The 19274-nt window shown below is 37.0% G+C and overlaps 4 protein-coding genes across 7 annotated transcripts; all 4 read left to right on the top strand.

Moving 5' to 3' along the window:
- The first annotated feature begins 627 nt into the window (after positions 1-627).
- On the top strand, positions 628-3747 carry LOC111483416 (GDSL esterase/lipase At1g71691). Its single transcript, XM_023129637.1, has 5 exons — positions 628-1006; positions 1164-1291; positions 1631-1870; positions 2807-3062; positions 3147-3747. Exons 1-5 carry the CDS (start codon positions 661-663, stop codon positions 3374-3376), a joined length of 1200 nt encoding a protein of 399 aa, XP_022985405.1. The 5' UTR covers positions 628-660; the 3' UTR covers positions 3377-3747.
- Positions 3748-4421: 674 nt separating this feature from the next.
- Positions 4422-11189, top strand: LOC111483392 (probable inactive ATP-dependent zinc metalloprotease FTSHI 1, chloroplastic). The gene is made up of 15 exons (XM_023129588.1): positions 4422-5330; positions 5403-5490; positions 6127-6561; positions 6683-6736; positions 6819-6884; positions 7530-7625; positions 7711-7839; positions 8288-8340; positions 8674-8869; positions 9231-9345; positions 9414-9688; positions 10080-10163; positions 10264-10376; positions 10457-10706; positions 10807-11189. Exons 1-15 carry the CDS (start codon positions 4606-4608, stop codon positions 11008-11010), a joined length of 2883 nt encoding a protein of 960 aa, XP_022985356.1. The 5' UTR covers positions 4422-4605; the 3' UTR covers positions 11011-11189.
- Positions 11190-11572: 383 nt separating this feature from the next.
- Positions 11573-14757, top strand: LOC111483424 (F-box protein SKIP8). Its single transcript, XM_023129647.1, has 3 exons — positions 11573-12411; positions 12780-12976; positions 13969-14757. The coding sequence occupies exons 1-3, from the start codon at positions 11926-11928 to the stop codon at positions 14225-14227; spliced, it is 942 nt and encodes a 313-aa protein (XP_022985415.1). The 5' UTR covers positions 11573-11925; the 3' UTR covers positions 14228-14757.
- A 1806-nt stretch (positions 14758-16563) lies between these two features.
- Positions 16564-19257, top strand: LOC111483435 (RNA polymerase II transcriptional coactivator KELP-like). Of its 4 annotated transcripts, XM_023129661.1 has the most exons (5): positions 16564-16906; positions 16979-17044; positions 17196-17301; positions 18579-18689; positions 18738-19197. In XM_023129661.1, the coding sequence occupies exons 1-4, from the start codon at positions 16697-16699 to the stop codon at positions 18671-18673; spliced, it is 477 nt and encodes a 158-aa protein (XP_022985429.1). In that variant the 5' UTR covers positions 16564-16696; the 3' UTR covers positions 18674-18689; positions 18738-19197. The 4 variants fall into 4 exon arrangements, with proteins under 4 accessions (XP_022985429.1, XP_022985428.1, XP_022985427.1 ...); XM_023129660.1 differs by having other exon boundaries at positions 16569-16889; positions 16926-17044; positions 18579-19257; XM_023129659.1 differs by having other exon boundaries at positions 16569-17044.
- The last annotated feature ends 17 nt before the right edge of the window (positions 19258-19274 follow it).

The following is a 19274-nucleotide window of genomic DNA, read 5'->3' as shown; positions in this document are numbered from 1 at the left end:
AAGAGAAAGCGTGGAGAAATTTCTCCTATTTAGCTAAACAGGTCGAGGAGCGTGGAGAGATTTCTCCTATTTAGCTAAACGGGTCAGAGGAGCGTGGAGAAATTTTTCCAATTTAGCTAAACGGGCAGAGGAGAGGATCATATTTCCTGAAAATAAGATCATATTCCCGGAAAATAAGATCATATTATTAAATTTATTAGGATGTTTTACCTTCTCAAAAATAGAATTTATATTAAAAAATAAAAATATTCATTAAAAATCCTTCGAAATGAAAAAAATAAATAAAAATGATGGAAAGAGTTTCAGTGGAGACCTCGATCTCGTGCGAGAAATTCCTGTCTCGATCGAAAAAACTTTATTGAGGCGGGAACGAATAATAGCTTTTTAAAAATGTGTTTTTGTAATTCAAATTCAAATAACTTTTGGGGCATATTCAGATTGTTTAAAAGTTAATTACTTTAATAGATAAAAATTAAATTTTAATTTTGAGTTCACCATATTTGTAAATTAAAAAAAAAATACATTTAAAATTTATTGAAAATTAAAAGTTATAAGTGAGGAATTCGAAAATTTGAACTTTTGTCATTGTGATTGCAGTTTGGTTGAAGCCGTTATCTTCCCGCTTAATTCAAGTACGATCTCTCTCCGAATGTCAAATTAATGGCGCTTAATCTGCTAATTTTCCTCATCTTCATCCTCATTTCTACCATTTTTCTTCCATCAACAGCTCTCATAACCCCCAAACTTCACAATCCTTTGGCTCCAACCCCTTACGGTTTCACAAGCCCTCCAAATTCATCTTTTCCCACTTTACGCGCCGCTCCCCCGCCGTCGAATTCTCTAGTCCCCGCCCTTTTCGTCATCGGCGACTCTACCGTCGACTGCGGCACCAACAATTTCCTCGGAACCTTCGCCCGCGCCGATCACCTTCCCTATGGTCGAGATTTCGACACGCACAGACCTACTGGAAGGTTCTGTAATGGAAGAATTCCCGTCGATTTTCTTGGTATTATTACTTTACTTTCTTGATTTTTTTTGGTTTATGTCATATGTTTAGACGTTTCTCTAATGTTTCATCTCTTTCTTTCTTTAGTTTTTCTTTCGTTTTGTCTAGTGATTTCCGAATTTCTGAGTTGATCTTTTATTTTTCTTCCGCTTTTCAGCCCAGCGTCTTGGACTTCCGTTTGTTCCAAGTTATCTTGGGCATGCTGGAGCAGTGGAAGATATGATTCAAGGAGTGAATTACGCATCAGCTAGTGCTGGAGTTATCTTCACCAGTGGATCTGAATTGGTACTTCTTTTCTTCAATTTCAACTACTTATATCAATTGTTTAAAACCATCTATAAAATATGTATGCAAACGGAATAGTTTCAAATCAAACGTCCAGGGTTTCGATGAATGGATTGACTTGTTCGATGATCTCAATTTCTTTGAGCATTTGAATATTCTGTTCTGTTACAAATTATTTTAATCATAACAGTAATGGAGTTTCATAACGTATTAAGTAATCTTAGTTAGATGGTAGATATTATCGTTGTTCATCATTTGTCGCATTATCCGCCAAGGAGATGGAAGTATAACTTGGTATTATGGATTCCTTCGCTTTTTTTGAAATGTCATTTGTGACAGGGCCAACACATTTCCTTTACACGGCAAATACAGCAATTTATGGACACTTTTCAGCAGTTTGTTCTAACTATGGGCGAGAATGCTGCTGCTGATCACATTTCTGATTCAGTCTTTTACATATCAATTGGAATCAACGATTACATCCATTACTATCTGTTTAATATATCGCGTGTGCAAAATCTCTACCCTCCATGGAACTTCAACCAATTTCTGGCAACCACAATCAAACAGGAAATCAAGGTGATTTGATTAATAGTTCTTATTGTATCAGTTTTCTAATCTAAGCTGGAAGAAATGCTAGTATGTATGTGTTAGACAAACACGACTCTCCACAATGGTATGATATTGTCCACTTTGAGCATAAACTCTTATGGCTTGCTTTAGACTTCCCCAAAAGGTCTCACACCAATGGAGAGAATATTCTTTGTTTATAAACCCATGATTATTCCCTAAATTAGCCGATGTGGGACTTTCATCATTCAACATCTCCCCTCGAACAAAGTACGCCTCCTCTTAATCGAGGCTCGATTCTTTTGGAGTCTTAGTCATTTTTTACTGCTTTTGAGGAGGCCTGACTCCGTTTCTTTTGGAGTTATTTGTTCGACATTTGAGGATTTACCAATAGTATTGGTACAACTAAGTTTAGGGCATGACTCTGATACCATGTTAGGAATCACGACTCTCCACAATGATATGATATTTGTCTACTTTGAGCATAAGCTCTCATGACTTTATTTTGTGCTTCCCCAAAAGCCCTCACACCAATAGAGAGAGTATTCTTTGTTCATAAACCCATGATCATTCCCTAAATTAGTAGATGTGAGACTTTTATCATCCAAGACATTTGATTAATAGTTCTTATCGATTCAAGACATTTGGAAAATGAAAATGCGTGCGCAAAACAATATCTTGAAGGAAAAGAGATGCCATCATGGGTTTTTTAAGGCACCAACAATTTCCTCGGACCCGTGATGGCATCTCTTGACATTCAAGATATTGTTTTTGTGCACACATTTTCACTTTCCAAATTTTGTGTACTTGAATCATCTTAGATATTGGAAATTAACCCCGAATTGTATTTTGGGTGCTGCTTCTGCCCTACATAGAAGTTCAATTTTTGTGTTAATTTATGAATTGTTAGAAACCTTCCTGAAAGATTTTGTGTTCGTGGTCCAGAACTTGTATAACATGAATGCTAGGAGAATTGTTGTAATGGGGTTGGCACCTATTGGATGTGCTCCATTTTACTTATGGCAATACGGCAGTGTGAATGGAGAGTGTATTGAGGAGATAAATGACATGGTCATGGAGTTCAACTTTGCCATGAGATACATAGTTGAGGAGCTCGGCATGGAGCTGCCTGATTTAAGTATTATCTTCTGTGATTTGCTGCAAGGTTCAATGGATATTTTGAAGAACCATGAACGTTATGGTGAATGACACAATCTAACTTCTTTTTACTCTTTTCACCATGAACCGAATCTGCCTCTCATTGTGTCATTTTGTTTTCATCCAGGTTTCAATGTAACTTCTGATGCTTGTTGTGGATTTGGTCGCTACAATGGTTGGATCTTGTGCATCTCACCGCTCATGGCTTGCAAAAATGCTTCTAATCATGTCTGGTGGGATCAATTCCATCCAACAGATGCAGTGAATGCCATTCTTGCAGACAACGTGTGGAATGGCCTCCACACAACCATGTGCTATCCTAAGAATTTGCAGGACGTGATAAACTCCCAAGGCTGAGTGATAGTTTGGTCAGACGTGTTCATTCACAAAGCTGCACCAACACATTCTACGTAATACCCGGTACCATACATATTGCCTTTGTCTAGTAATGATAGGAAACATTGACATATAAATAGACTAATAGAATTCCACTATATACTTGCTTGCTCCTTTTTGTTCCTTTTTTTTTTGTGTGCCCTTGTTTTCCTTCATCTATCATTCGATTTCTAGTCAATTTCCTTTCTTCAACCTTGATTGACCTTGGTTGAGGAATCATAGTTATACGTCAATCACGATGAAGTAACTAAACGAGATAAATGGTTGATGTGATCGAGTATTGTAGGTTGTTGCTCTCTGTCCTATTGTGAATTAGATCTTTAAATTTTTAATCTTGTATTCAATAAATTCTTAAACACGTTGAACACAACTCTTTTGTGGGAAACACTAGCACTCTCTATTAAAACCAATCAAGAAGAGAATACAAGACACAAGGTAGAATACTCTCTTTCTTGAAATACACAGTATCTTCTCTCAAATCTCTACTAAAATAAATATACAAATTGGACTAGTGATGATATTTTAATGTTGAGTGAGTAAGTTTTTGTGTCTAAAACTTTAGTAAGATATTGAATTTAGTTTTATGCTTGTTTTTTTCACAATTTTTTTTAACTATCATTCCTTTTACTTGTTAAAATTTTATTTTATTTTTTTTGTACTTGAGACTGATGTTTAATCTTAAAAAAAATATTTTGTTCTTTAACCCTCAAAACTTTGATTGATTAACGAATATGAATATATACTTCAAACTTCATAAATATATAATTTATATTTTCTTTTTTGAGGTTTGTAACACGATCCATCTATATTTCAAGCCCTAACACTAACTTGTAGTAAATTTGATCATGTATCAACCCTAAAATCGAACATTGAAGATAAATTTTCAACCATCACCATCATAAGTAACGAATTTAAAAACCCTCAAGTGATTTTGAAAAAAAAAAAAAAAAAAAGGAAAGTAAAATGCTAATATGGGCATTGAATACAAAATTGACAATAAAATAAAATTGCAGACCATGTACTACCCGCCTTCAACCTCTTCCTATCTCAGATTTCCCGATAAATCTTTCAAGCTGCACCCAGCAGAGAAGTGGAACTTATTTCCTCATCTCTCCATCGAAATTCTCTCATGGTTTTCACTTCAACCATTAAAGCTCTCTAATATTTGATTCCCCTTTTGTTCTTCATTGATGGCTTCCGTTGATTCACTGCTATCTCCGAGGGCTTTCCTTCCAAAATCTTCCTTTATTCAACCCACCCCGCGTCTGAACCATGTACAAGCTAAGCGTTTCAATTTCAGTCGGAATCCCAGAACGCCATTGGTGTTTCTTCACCGAAACAGGTTTGCTCTCTGCTTAGCGCATTCGAATTCTTCGGATTTACCGTCGAAGTCCTCCGGTGGTGGTGCAGCTGCCGGAGATGATTTTGTAACCAAAGTTTTGAAAGAAAATCCCAGCCAATTGGAACCCCGGTATTTAGTTGGCAATAAGTTGTATACGTTGAAAGAGAAGGAGTATTTGATTAGAAAATCGGAGGAGGGTGTGTTTGATTTCGTGGTGAAGTGGTTGAGTTCGAGAAAGAATTCGAAGGAGGGGGAAATTGAGGGTCGTAATGAGGGTGGAACAAAGAGTGAGAGCGTGTATTTGAAAGATATTTTGAGGGAGTATAAAGGGAAGCTTTATGTGCCTGAGCAGGTTTTCAATATAGAGTTATCGGAGGAAGAAGAATTTGATAGAAACCTTGAGGCATTGCCAATGATGAGCTTTGAGGACTTTCTGAAAGCCATGGAGAGCGGCAAAGTAAAATTGTTAACTTCAAAGGAACGTATAGCTGCGTCTTATATCGACGGGTTCAGAGATTTCATTGTCGATTTAAGAGAAATTCCAGGTGAAAAGAGCTTGCAAAGAACTAAATGGTAAACTCGACTTGCTTTCATCCTTTCTTCAGCATTTTTACTCCGTTTGTCCTAACAATATGCTTTTATCAGGGCGTTAAGGCTTAGTGAGAGTGAGGCTCAAACAGTATTGGAGCAGTATACAGGTCCGCAGTACGAAATTGAGACATATACTACCTCGGTAGGTTATTAATTTCTTAAACTAGCATTAGTTTTGACTGGTTGAGTATGGGGATTTTAGGTTGCAGAATCTCTCTAAGCTTAATATTTTCCTTTTCTATTAGGAATTGCCATTTTACGTGAGGAATTTTAGTTTGTAGTGTTTTTTCCTGGTTAAGGCCTTAAAGGTAGGGAGAGCTGGCAGGCAGGTTTAGAAATCCTATCATCACATTCACTATAGAACTTGCCATGACTGATTATCTTGTTCTTCACTATCATAATCACGATCTCATGCCTATTTTTGGGGCCCAAATAGATGGACGAAGGGGAATTCAAAAGTAGCCATGCGAAAAGTAGACATATATGATACCAAATACACTGTTAAGTTTTCTTCATTCATCAAAATACTAATAGTGGGGTTTTTTACTTATACAAAATAATATGCACATTTTTTAATCAGAATGATAATTTCTTGTGATTTTGTATTTCAATTGGAATGCTTTATCCTAGCTTTTGTATTGGGTATTTCATCATATATGGTCTACCCCTTCTTTACAATAAAAATTATTTTCTATTTCCTTTCGTCATAAGGGAATAAGAAAATAGGCTAGAAGATTTTATGTTCATCTTTCCTGATACCTTGATTCTTATGATACAGTCTTGGGTAGGAAAGCTGCCTGGATACCCTCATCCCTTAGCAGCTCGCATATCCAGCAGAGTGATGGTAGAGCTTGGAGTAGTGACTGCTACAATGGCTGCTGCAGCAGTTGTTGTTGGAGGGTTCCTGGCTTCTGCTGTGTTCGCTGTTACCAGTTTTGTCTTTTTTACTGTTACTTATGTTGTATGGCCAATGTTCAGACCATTTGTTAAGCTTTTTCATGGTCTGATCCTTGGCATTTCTGAGAGAGTTAGGGATAATATTGTTCATTTTTTTGATGATGGAGAAATTTTTGCCAAGTTTTATGAGGTTTATACTTTTGGTGGTATCTCTGCCAGTCTTGAGATTTTAAAACCAATTGTGCTCGTTCTTTTGATAATGGTTCTTCTTCTTCGCTTTACACTTTCAAGGAGGCCAAAGAACTTCCGAAAGTGGGTATGTCCTTTTCTATTCATTTTTCCATTTTTGTTCTTGTTTTCCACGCCTTTACATCATTTGCAACTTTTGATGAAAGTTTATGAAATATTATCTTTTTCTTGCTCTCTTTATCATGTAGGATCTTTGGCAAGGGATTGATTTTTCACGCTCCAAAGCAGAAGCTCGTGTTGATGTTAGTACGCATTTCAAGTTCTTATAGTACCCTTAGAGTAAAGGATAAATCCTAAGCATCATCTGTTGCAAGAAATTTGCAGGGTTCAACCGGAGTCAAGTTCAATGATGTAGCTGGAATTGATGAAGCTGTGGAGGAACTCCAAGAGGTACTTAGCCATCAGTTGAAACCTTGCCCACCCCTATCCCTCTTTGTGCTCAAAATAAACAATGGGATCTCTCATAATTTTGTCTTATAAAGAGAGAATCACATTTTCACAACTATCGTAATATTTCTGATGAAATTTGAACCATCATGTGGAACTTTCTTTCCCTTTTAGCTCTTCTGTTTGCTTGAAATATGAGTGCCAAGCTCTTTGTTATTATTTTCCTTGTATATAGATTAAGAAGCAAGGAAAGGGGGGGAAAATGAGAATGATTGGAGATGGGACTCATAAGCCAGATATCTCGATACTAATAACAACTATTTCTTAGAATTAATGAAAATCCAAACATTTATTAGGGCATATCAAAGAAAACAAGCTTGCAACAAACGAATCAAGAACAGAGTCATGCAAAATGACAAAAAAATGTACAAGTTACCAAAAAAAAAAAGGACTTCAATTGTTGAAAAAACTACAGTCCTTCCTAGAGTATTTAAACATTTCGATACGATTTTACTTTTGTGTCTGGTTGATAGGCTTTCTTATCTGAATGTATTATTTAAATGATTTACATAGCATATTTGTTGTTGCTGGGAAGCTATAAGTTTAATCAAGTGGTGAATTTACTTTTTTTATTGTTATTCTGTTTAGCTGGTGAGATACTTGAAAAATCCTGAATTATTTGACGAGATAGGAATAAAGCCTCCTCATGGAGTTCTTCTGGAAGGACCTCCTGGCTGTGGTAAGGTTAGTTTTACTCTCTCTGGATCTTGAAATATTTGATTTGTGTAATATTCATGTACACATGTTTAACTCCAACCACATGTTTCAGACGTTGGTGGCCAAGGCCATAGCTGGTGAAGCTGGTGTTCCATTTTACCAAATGGCTGGGTCCGAATTTGTTGAAGTTCTAGTCGGTGTTGGTTCTGCTCGTATTAGAGATCTGTTTAAGAGAGCAAAGGTGATTACTTCAATTCTTGGCACCTGGGCACTTTTCTAGTGACTGTATGAATAGTTATACAATTTTCACTATTACGCTCTTATCTTCAATAAGTTGAGTTTCATGCCATGAATTAAAGTAACTTTAACACTTCTCCAATGATATGTTTTCTCTTGGCTCATTGACTATCATTTTGGAAGCTCATTAACTGATAAGCAAATAGGTCCTTGTATAATGTTTTTGTTTTTAAGCTTAGACAGTTTGCCTTATTGGCTAATCTGTAATTTGTCTGGCTAGTAGAGAAAGTTGGGGTCTTCTGAGTGGCCTATAGAAATGAAAAAATGCCTTGAATTTGAACAATGCTCTATTAAAATTTCCTGTCGTCAAATAACTATGCATGAAGCTTTGAATGTAGAGCTTCAGCTGTAGATTATTTCTGAAGTCACTTGTCTATGTTATCTATACGCAGGTAAACAAACCATCGGTTATCTTCATTGATGAAATTGATGCTTTGGCAACTAGGTATTGGCGACGTTGATCTTTTTGGTTTTAGTTAGATAATTGATTACATTTAATACAGTATGCTGTATGACCTGTCATATTATGTGATGGTGGTAAGTGTTAGGGATGTTTGAAGATACCCTCCAAGATCAAGGGGGCTTGGGGTTCAAGCCCTCAAGTTGAAAACTTAATAACTTAATGAAGTCTCTCTAAGAATTAGTGGGGTGGGTGTTCATGAGCATAATGCGAGGAGCGTGGCCCAACACCCCATTTTATTGGAGGATATTAGATGTCATTTATTCTGTTAATTTATTTTCAACTGTCTTCATTCTCTTAAAAATTGTTATGTCTCAGGCGTCAGGGAACTTTCAAAGAATCTACCGATCATCTCTACAATGCAGCCACCCAAGAGAGGGAAACCACATTGAACCAACTTCTCATAGAGCTTGATGGGTTTGATACTGGAAAAGGTGTTATATTTTTAGCTGCTACAAATAGAAGAGATCTGTTAGATCCTGCACTTCTCCGACCTGGTCGTTTCGATCGAAAGGTTCAATTTTTCACTTCATGAATGTTGCTTGTTTCTCTGTCTGTGAAACGAATACAGAAAGAAATCAAGTGCTTTTCTAATATTCTTGCAATGAACTGTTTTTAAGACATGAAATCATTTATTGAATACCTGCATTTCTTGTTAATAAAGAAATTATAGTACATTCAAATTAAAAGATTATTCATGATGATGAGCTTCTAATGCTTTTAAATATATTTTCCCCTGGCAAGCAAAGAAATTTTCCCTGCTAATGTTATATTATGCGTTGATACTTATAAACATACATAAAAGGTATACAAATCGTGTTTATGATTCTATATCTTATTTGTCCTTACTGCTGAATACCTTCTTTCCTGCATAGATAAAAATTCGTCCCCCGGGCGTGAAAGGGAGACTTGATATTTTGAAAATTCATGCAAGCAAAGTGAAGATGTCAGACTCTGTTGATCTAAGCATCTACTCACAGAATTTACCTGGTTTGTTCTCTTTGTACATTTTATATTGATCTGTAACTTGGCTTCTTGAGATGACATCAAATTATCAGGTTGGACGGGAGCAAAGTTGGCTCAACTTGTCCAGGAAGCTGCTCTTGTTGCTGTGAGGAAAGGGCATGAATCTATTGCTCAGTCAGACATGAACGATGCAGTTGACAGGCTCACTGTTGGACCAAGACGTGTTGGCATAGAGCTTGGCCATCAGGGACAATGCCGGAGAGCTACCACAGAAATGGGCGTTGCTATGATTTCACATTTGCTTAGGAGATATGAGAATGCAAAAGTTGAATGTTGTGATCGCATTTCAATCATCCCTCGTGGTCAGGTCCGTTCAGATGCTTCCTTATTTATTCACTGTGATCAATTTGACTTAAGTTTCACCGGTGCCAAACTGACATGCTAGACTTGATTCCAAACCGTTTTCGTTGTTTTATACTTTCGTACCCATTCCCCCAAAGTGTTTGTACCTTGACATGCTCATAGCTACCACAGTTGGGTTTTATTACCATACTTAGTTTGAGTGTGAGCTCTTGGAGCTTAGAAGAAGTGGAGGTTTTTATAGTTGTTCTTTTGTGATCAAATGCCAACTGAAGTACTTTGCTATAAGCTCTTTGGCTTGTGGGTGGATATCTATCTTATCTCTTTTTTCTATTGGCTTAGCAGCCTTAGTTTTTGAATGAAATTGGATTCTCATTGAAGAAACATATGTTCCGCAGACACTGTCACAAGTTGTGTTTCGTCGGCTTGATGATGAATCATACATGTTTGAACGACGACCGCAATTACTTCATCGTCTCCAGGTTCGCTAACATAAAAAAAGAGCATGCCACTTTAGATTATACCTTTGTGTGTCTTTTTTATCTTCTGGAACTTTTAACACAAATGTTCTTCGTTTTGTAGGTTTTACTTGGAGGTAGGGCTGCAGAGGAGGTTATTTATGGGCGGGACACGTCAAAGGCATCGGTTGGCTATCTTGCTGATGCTTCTTGGCTTGCTCGTAAAATTTTAACAATGTCAGTTAACGTTCCTTGATTTCGAAGTGATTTTATATGCACGTCATTCGCTAACATCGATGGTTGCTTCTCTTCTGTAGTTGGAATTTGGAGAATCCCATGGTGATACATGGGGAACCACCACCATGGAGGAAGAGTGTACAGTTTGTTGGTCCAAGGTTGGATTTTGAAGGCTCCCTTTACGATGACTACGATCTAATCGAACCCCCATTGAATTTAAGTTTAGACGACAAAGTCGCTCGGAGAGCTGAAGAGCTGATACGAGACATGTATGATAGAACGTTGGCTATGCTCCAGAGGCACCATGCAGCATTGCTTAAAGCTGTGAAGGTAGATAATCCAACAGTGTGTCTGAAAACGATCGAGTTTTCGGTTTTGCGATTCGTTTCTGACCTTGAGGCTTTTCTTGGACCTGGAATTTGAATTGCAGGTTCTTATCAACCAGGAGGAAATAATTGGAGAAGAAATCGACTTCATTCTCGACAATTACCCTCCACAAACACCCATTAGCGTTCTTTTGCAAGAGGAAAACCCCGGAAGCCTTCCATTTGTAGGACGAGGACGAGATCGAGAACAAGAACAAGAACGGGATTTTGAGTATGCTGCCATTCCTCAGTCGACTAGTGAAGCCTGAGAAAAACGTATGGCTCCATGACCTTATTAACAACCCCCTCCTGTTCTTGCAATAGCTGCTTGCTTTAAATTCTCATTTTTTTTATTAAGCAAATGCTCGTTGGTGAAATTTGTAATTCTTATCTCAATATTATATATTCCATAGCTAAACTTTTCATATTTATATATATTTAAAATGCGCTTAAATTTGAAATTTCAAATTTTTAAGAAATTTATGAGTGATTAATTAATTTTTAAAAATTTTAAATTTGTAATTTAACCATTTTTTTCTATAGATTTTTTTTTTAAAAAAATTTATATAATAAGGGATCAATGAAAGATATTTTTCATTACGGCTAAAGTTGAACTTTAAAAAAAGTAAACAAGACTTTTCAACAAAATAAATAAATAAATAAATAAATAAATAAATAAATAGATATGAGTTGTAGTAGTAGAAGGTGTATGATATTATCTCCAAAGAATTAAACAAATACCATATAAAAATTAATGAAATTAATCAAATACATTTTTTAATAAAATGAGCTGGGGAATTACGAAAATACCCCCTCGATAAACAGACTGACTGACAGACAAGTTTCACACGTTGGAAATTTTCCCCTTTGGGTCTGTTACGATACCATTCACGGGTCACTAACCCAAAACCTCCACCTCCTCCTCCTTCTTCCGCCTCTCCGATTCCACAGAATTCCGATTCCGTCACCGGAGATCATTTCCTGAAACTCATCTCCGGCGCTGGCCTACACATTTCATGTACCAAACTCCATGGTTGACCATCTATTGCACAGTTGAGCTTCTCACGGCGACGGCGCGTTTACACACCTTCCGCTGAAACGCGACGCGACGCGACGCGACAAATTTCTTAGGGTTTCATGTTCTGTGAGGCTGAACGTCATATAGAGGCTTTCATGTCGTTTGAATGGAGATTGCCTCTGCTGCCACCATTGCCTTGTTGTCCCAACCTTTTCCTATAGCTGCGATTGTTACTTTTCTTTGTTTTCTTCTCGCTCTTTTCGCTGCCGTTCGATTGGTTTCTGTTCCTTACATTAGAAGGACGACAACGGTACAATTGGAGGGCGTGGGTACGAGGAATTTTAATTGTACCTGTTCGCTTAACGGTGGTGTGGCTATTGGGGGTTTGAACCCCAGGGCTGAGATTACTTCTTCGACTAGTACGAGTATGCCTTATTTGAACGGTCATGCAGTGGAAGTGCTGGAGAAGGCGCCGGTTGTTGTGACGGAGCGGCAGACGGGCGCTTCGATGATGGAGCAGTTGGTCCCGGAGATTACTACGCACGCTCTTAGTTACTTGGATTATCCCAGTCTGTGTCGTTTGTCCATGACTAATTCCTTGATGCGGAAAGCCGCGAATGATGATAGTGCCTGGAAGGCGCTTTATCATAAGGTACGAGTTCGGTTTAATCTTCTTTTGTACGGTTTTTGTCTGAACTGATGGAGTTATGGTAATTTATTTTTCTTCTGTAAGATGAGTGCCAGGGAAGAAACACGAATGGAATATAGTGTTATTTGTTTCGAACTTTTGCTACCATAGTCGTCAGCATCTTTTTGTAATTCTGGAGGGGAACGAACTGACTTTATTAACTCTTATCTTTCAAATAATGAAATCGTTTCAATTGATGGCTTGTGGCCGAAGTTCTGGAATTGCCAAGACCCATCTCTGTGCTCCCTTCCACTTTTGTGTGTTGTTCTAGATGTTTAAGTCTATTTAGGATTCTCTGGGGCTAAAACAACATTTCCCATGAAATCTTTTAGGACTTCACACTGGAACAGGATACTGTAACTCCAATTAACGGGTGGAAGGCATATTATGCTGCAACAAGAACAATTATGAATATCAATGCCCAATTCTATAACATCATCAGAGACAGGTCTCTTCAAGCGATGAGTCATTTTTGGTTAAATGCAGATTATGTGAAGTGTATTCATGCCTCAGGAGAATTCTTTTCCGGGTATTTACCTTATTGTATTTTTTTTACCGTGATATCTGACTGCTGCTTGATATGGCCAACTAAATTATCAAACACGTCGCACGTCCTACATTTGCATATTTTAGATTTGTGAGCTTGCATATATGACCCCGTTTTGGTCTCCTCATCTGATATTTACATTTTCTACGCCTTTTTACTGAGAAGAAGGTGATATATAAGGGATTTTTAGAAATGACATGAGGCTTATGATTACTGTCATATGGGTGCTGTGGATTATCTGAATTTCTTGATTTCTAAGTTTTTTTTATATAAGAACGTTTGAGAATAGTAACTTATGTACTATGTTGAGACCGGCAATACAGAAAACCTTGTGTCTCTACTCTCTACTATCACTTGATAGAGCAATTTATGAGATTTCGGATAAAAGGGTCTTCCTCGTATTTTTGCACAAATTTCTCATTTACTTTGGAAAGGCCATCTTTATATGCTGAAAGATGGGCAGCATGTGCTTAGGTTGCCACAAGGCCCTCAACTAGTTGTGGTGGACCAATGCTGCATTGTGGACTTTGTTCTTTGAATCTGGCCATATCCAAAGTGCTTCTCTAAGGGGAAAGATTTTTGGTCATGTGCATGGGTAACTGCATTATATGATTAGTGATATACTGAAGAATGTTGCTTGTAATTCGCTCGAGTCATATCAAGTTTAGTAGAAATTTCTATTAATATTCTAACTTCAATTTAGAATAGATGATATATGACGATAAATTAACTTGCCTAAGTATGTGGAGCTTTATTGTTCTGCCTCTGCGGTTCTTTTTGGGGGTGGGTGGATGGGTGCTGGAACGATCAACAAAAACACTTATTAGCTTTAGATTGAACCATGTTGAAGGAATTGAATATTGAACTTGTCAAGTTGCTATATCTAGATGGTTTGATATAAATACTTGATTGGGAAAGACTGTTTATATATGCTAATCCAGTACTTACAATGATTGGGTTTTCTTTGTCAACAGGTATAATGCCGTAATTCAAAGTTGGCAGGTTGCATTCAATTGGGAACAAGGGATTAATTTTCAGGTCCGTGATGTACGGGCTCGTGTGCTTACAGACATGGCTTGGGTTAGCATGAAAACCTACGTTGACATGGATACAGGGCCATTCAATGTGACTAACATCTATGAGTTCCATAATGGTAGATGGTACATGGTGCATCATCACAGCTCCGTGATGCTCATTGTTGGGGAGATGGAACAACAAATGGTTCATGGGTAACTGAGAGAAGATAGAAGAGAAGTAATGGAAAAAGTATACAATACTAGGAGGTACAAAGATAGGGCGGTGTCTGGTAGCAGAAGCAAGGTTTAAAAGAAAGATTTCTTGTCGATTACTCTTAAGCAACACCATTTTTAACTTTTCCAACCTCAGTTTTGCTTGATCTGTGTTCATTGCTCCCGTTTTTCTTTCAAATTGGTTTTTTTTTTTTCTCTTTTTCTTTTTTGGTCCCTAATATTTTTGTTGGTTCAGAGCTTTTAAGAGTTCAATCACTTCAGAAGTATTTTTCCGCAGCCTGATTCATGCCCAATGCTCAAATGGCTGTGCATGCGTTTCCGGCAATGGAAGGAGTCATAACAAAACTCACCAATGTCTGTACTTGAATTTCTTAAGGCTTGTTATTGAGATGATCAATTGACTCCTTCACCTTGACAGGTACATCACTTGTTCAGTAACTCTTTGTAAAGGAAGGATAAGGAATAGGAACTTTGGAACAATTTTAATGCAAATGTGTTTAAGCTTTCTTTGTTATGCAATGCCCGACCATGGGTAAATCTCTGTCAGTGAAGTGAGGTTGAGCATCACCTCTGCATATAGTAGTGAATAAGATATTAATTATCATCTTAAAATAGTTTTGTATTCTATTTGAAGCCCCTTACATGTGCTTCGTTGTGTTGCCCTATCTTCCCGTGTCCACCACGCACGCACACATGGGAACTGCGCTTCTCTCAGTTCCTGCACCTAAGCGAGCTCCATTCTTCCACTCCTCATCATATGCTACCACTCCCACACCCCCTCATCGATCCATGACTTCACTTTGATTTTCATCAACTAGATGATTCACCTTCAACCTCCAGGCTCCCTCTGGTCGTAATAAATCCTATTGGTGTAATTAGCTGAGGGACAAGCCGGCACCGGAGAAGATGTGGCTCAGCATTGATAATCACTGGCACCCCATTCAGAGTTGAATGTTCTCCATTTCTTTAGTTCTTTCGCTCGTACCTATTGAAGGGCGTGTATTTCAGTGTGTATAAGGGAATTGAAAGGTTCATTTTAAAACACATCTGGGGTTTTCTTCAAACCATCAATCTGGACGTTTGTTTTGAAGTAATTTTCACTTAAATTGCTTTCATCTGAGTTCTGCTTGGCTGAAGTTATTGTAATGTTGGTGCCAAGGGTATGGGTTAGAAAGAGCTTGTTTTCTGTTCCATTGCTTTATAAACAGAGGGTGTAAGGCAAGGCCTGTGGAAGGGAAGAAATTGAGAGGGGAGGATACAACAGTCCCTGGTTTTGGTTGGTGGCCTATAAAGGCATACATACAAGCCTTGTCCTGGATTTGTAGCATCAGGTGGCAGATATAAGCGGCGTGGACAAAGCATGAACGAGGTTACATCCAAAGGAGGGAGGGGGAGGGTTGAAGCCTCTGCCAATATTGGCAAAAACGGCTCGTTGAAGTATGTGAGATCTCATATCGATTCGGGAGGAGAACAAACCATTCTTCATAAGGGTGTGGAAATCTCTCCCTTGCAACGCGTTTTAAAGAGGGAAAACTTGAATGAAAAAGCTAAGAAACTTGAAAGGTAAAACCAACCGAAGACAATATTTAAGGAAAAATTTGAAAGGAAAAACTAAAATAGGACAATATTTTTTAAGATAAACCTGAAAGGGAAGGTGGAAAGAGAATGCTCAAAGAGTGCAATATGTCTGCTAGTAATAGACTTGGAATATTACAAGGTTCAAGCCAAAAATCTCTTTTTCTCGGGTAAATTCTTTAGGTTCATCAGCTTTTGGACTTTATAATATTGCAATCTAACAATTTCTTTTATAATCCGTCTCTAATTTATCATTTTACTTTATTTTGATCCAATTGTTCTTACCAGCCTCATAGTCAGAGAAGGTTACAGTTAGAATTAGCCATTAAAAGGTCCATATTCAACTTACTTCCCGATTGAATTTGAGCTTAATTTAACATATTAAAACATGTACCAATGACAAAAGTATTAGAACTTCAATTTTTAAAAAATAGAGTTAAAAGTCACTTTTCCCCTCAAACTTTCTTTGTTTAGTTATTGTCGATGATGTGTTTTTACTCTAAAATTTGTAATTATTTAAACTTTACAATTAAAAATCTCACCTAATTACGTCTTAATTTTGATAATGCATAAACTTATTTTTTTAATTAACATTTATATATATATATATATATATATATATACACGTACTAATATATTAATTTTGATCGTTGAGAAATTTCCAATATTTTAAAAGCCAAATCGGACATGTCAGCTTTTTTTTCTTTTTTCTTTTTTCTTTTTTTCTATTTTTCTATTTTTCCTGAACCGGAATGTCAATTAGAAAGATTTAGCTGAGAACAGCAACTTTCCCTAAAAATTCTTCGGCTTTCGACTTTTCTGCTCAATTCAGTCTCTCTACCAGAAATCTACGGAGAAGTAATCGAAGAATTCGGATATGGATTCCAAAATCCAACGTAGAATCGAGGAAGCCGTCCGCAGAATTCTCGAATCCTCCGACATGGACGAAATGACCGAGTCCAAAATTCGAGCCCTTGCCTCTAAGGACCTCGACCTCGACCTCTCCAAATCCCCTTACAAGGCTCTGGTTCGCAAGGTTGTGGAATCCTTCCTCCAAAAACGGTCTGAAGATCAGCTGCAAGAGGAGGCCGAGGATGCCTCTGCAGATCAGCTGCAAGAGGAGGCCGAGGATGCCTCTGCAGATCAGCTGCAAGAGGAGGCCGAGGATGCCTCTGCTGCTAAGGAAAAGGAGTACGACGACGATGGCGATCTCATTGTTTGTTGGGTTTGTTTTTATTTTTTTCTGCCTCTTCTCCTTGCTAGTAGTTTGCGGTTGCAGTTCTTTCTGTTTATTAGTGGAGATTTGACTATTTTTTTTTTAAGTTCTGATTGTATATTTGTGGTAAAACTTCAAAATATGGTGTTATTTGGCTCAGTTATCCAGCAAGAGGAAGGTGACGATTCAGGATTTTAGAGGGAAGACTCTGGTTTCGATCAGGGAGTTTTATAGAAAGGATGGGAAAGACCTCCCTACAGCAAAAGGTAATTCTCCAAATGCTCTACTTGCTTGCGTTTGTGAAATTTTGTATGTCAATATATTGCTTACAGAGACTACAAATTAGGCGAAACTCCTGTTATATGTGTGCTTCTTGTTTGATTTTGTGAAGATAGTGAGCATTCTACTACTCCATAACCACACTGATGCATTGAAAACTTTTACTGAGTGAAGCAATTGAAAGTGGGAGAAATCACTGTTTCTTAGAACATGTTGGTGAACTATAAGTAAAAACGAAACAATTATTGGCTTGACATGGGAAGTGGGAAGATGATTTTCGTTGAAATATAAGGCAGTTCACTTTGTCGAAGTTAAATGTGCAACCAGGGCCACACATTTGATTTGTGATGTCTCTGATACAAGGTAATGTGTGAAACTTGTATGAGTCTAATATGAATAGAGTGAGGAACAGGGATGATATTTATAAAACCACTGCATGTTGATCTCTTTGTTCGTGAACTTGGATCTATGATTAAACTTTAGGTTAAATTACAAATTTAGATATGTGTCGATTCGGTCTCTAAATTTTCAACTTTGTATCTAATTGATTCTTAAACTTTCAATTTTTTGTCTAATTGATGCCTGAACGTTCAATTTTGTGTTTAATAGTTTCTTAACAAATTCATTGATCTATTAGGTATAAATTTAAATCTGATGTCTAATGAAAACCTAAACTTTCAATTTTGAGTTTGATAGATCCATGAATTTTAACAAATATGAAAGTTCATATCCAATAGAAGTTTGTCCGGTAGCCAACCTAGCAAACCTAGCAACAATAACAGAAGCGGAAGAAATAGGTGGATTCATGATAAGTTACTCACACCAAATGAAAGAAATGGTTAATGATACAGTCAACCAAAGAAACTTATTATTATATTTCTAAGATTTATCTAAGTAAAAACTCCCGAATGAAGTAATAATATTATTGAATCCTTCGAACTAGTTCAATATTCCTTTTTTAGTTCCTACCTATTCCTTCTTTAGTTCCTATCCTTCCTCGTCTTCTTTCTATTTCTTTAATTTTTACTTAAGTATCCTTTGAATTCTCTGTTCTTTTTTCTGGATTTAATCTCTCTATTCATTCAATATTCAATTCAAAACTACATGACAGATGAAACAATGGAATAAATTTGTAATGTTGAAAGTTTAGAGATCAAATAATTTGTAATTTAAGCTCAAACGTGTATAACTTTTTTCTTTTGTTTTGGAAATTTAAATGGCTTGTTTTTTTAGATTAATAACACTGGTCTTATTTTTGCCTCAGGAATAAGCTTGACTGAGGAACAGTGGTCCGTCTTTAAGAACAATGTACCTGCCATAGAAAAAGCTATTAAGAATATGCAATCACAAATAATGTGAAGTAAGTTATCGCCTGACAGTTGATGGTTTGAAGCCTTGTACAGTTGATGGTTTGAAGCCTTGTACAGTTGATGGTTTGAAGCCTTGATGCTGAGTATCTATGGAATCCAGATTTACCACCGTGAAAAGGGGAAGGAATAGCACTTTTGGGAATTGCTGCAGTTTGTTGGTTGCACAATATTTTGGTATTTTGGTACTTCTGTTTTGAGCCTAGACCGCCAACACTTATAAAAACTTCAAGCTACTTACCTGTGCATTCATGGCATCAAGAACTGTGGTACACATTCTCCATCACCGGAACTCATAATGATGAATGATCTCTTATCTTTTTGTTTAATGCTAAAAAACGCATGACACTAATATAAATGTGTGCCATCCCAGCCATGCCATGAAGGGTTAAATGTCTGACATTTGATATCGAACTGATTATAATTTAGGAGGCTGAAATTAGGCTGTGACTATCTATATATATATATATATATATATATATATATATATGGTAGGACATTGATTAGTCTTCAGAAGCTCTTTGTGAATTGTGCAGGTTTGTTTTTAGGAATTATTATAATGCTCGAATTCATGCAGCTTGCTGCATTCTGCA

The sequence above is a fragment of the Cucurbita maxima genome, unplaced genomic scaffold (assembly GCF_002738345.1).
Source record: "Cucurbita maxima cultivar Rimu unplaced genomic scaffold, Cmax_1.0 Cma_Scf00008, whole genome shotgun sequence".
Classification (NCBI taxonomy): Eukaryota; Viridiplantae; Streptophyta; class Magnoliopsida; order Cucurbitales; family Cucurbitaceae; genus Cucurbita; species Cucurbita maxima.
Note: the sequence above shows the minus strand (reverse complement) of the source record. Positions and strands in the feature narration are given on the sequence as shown.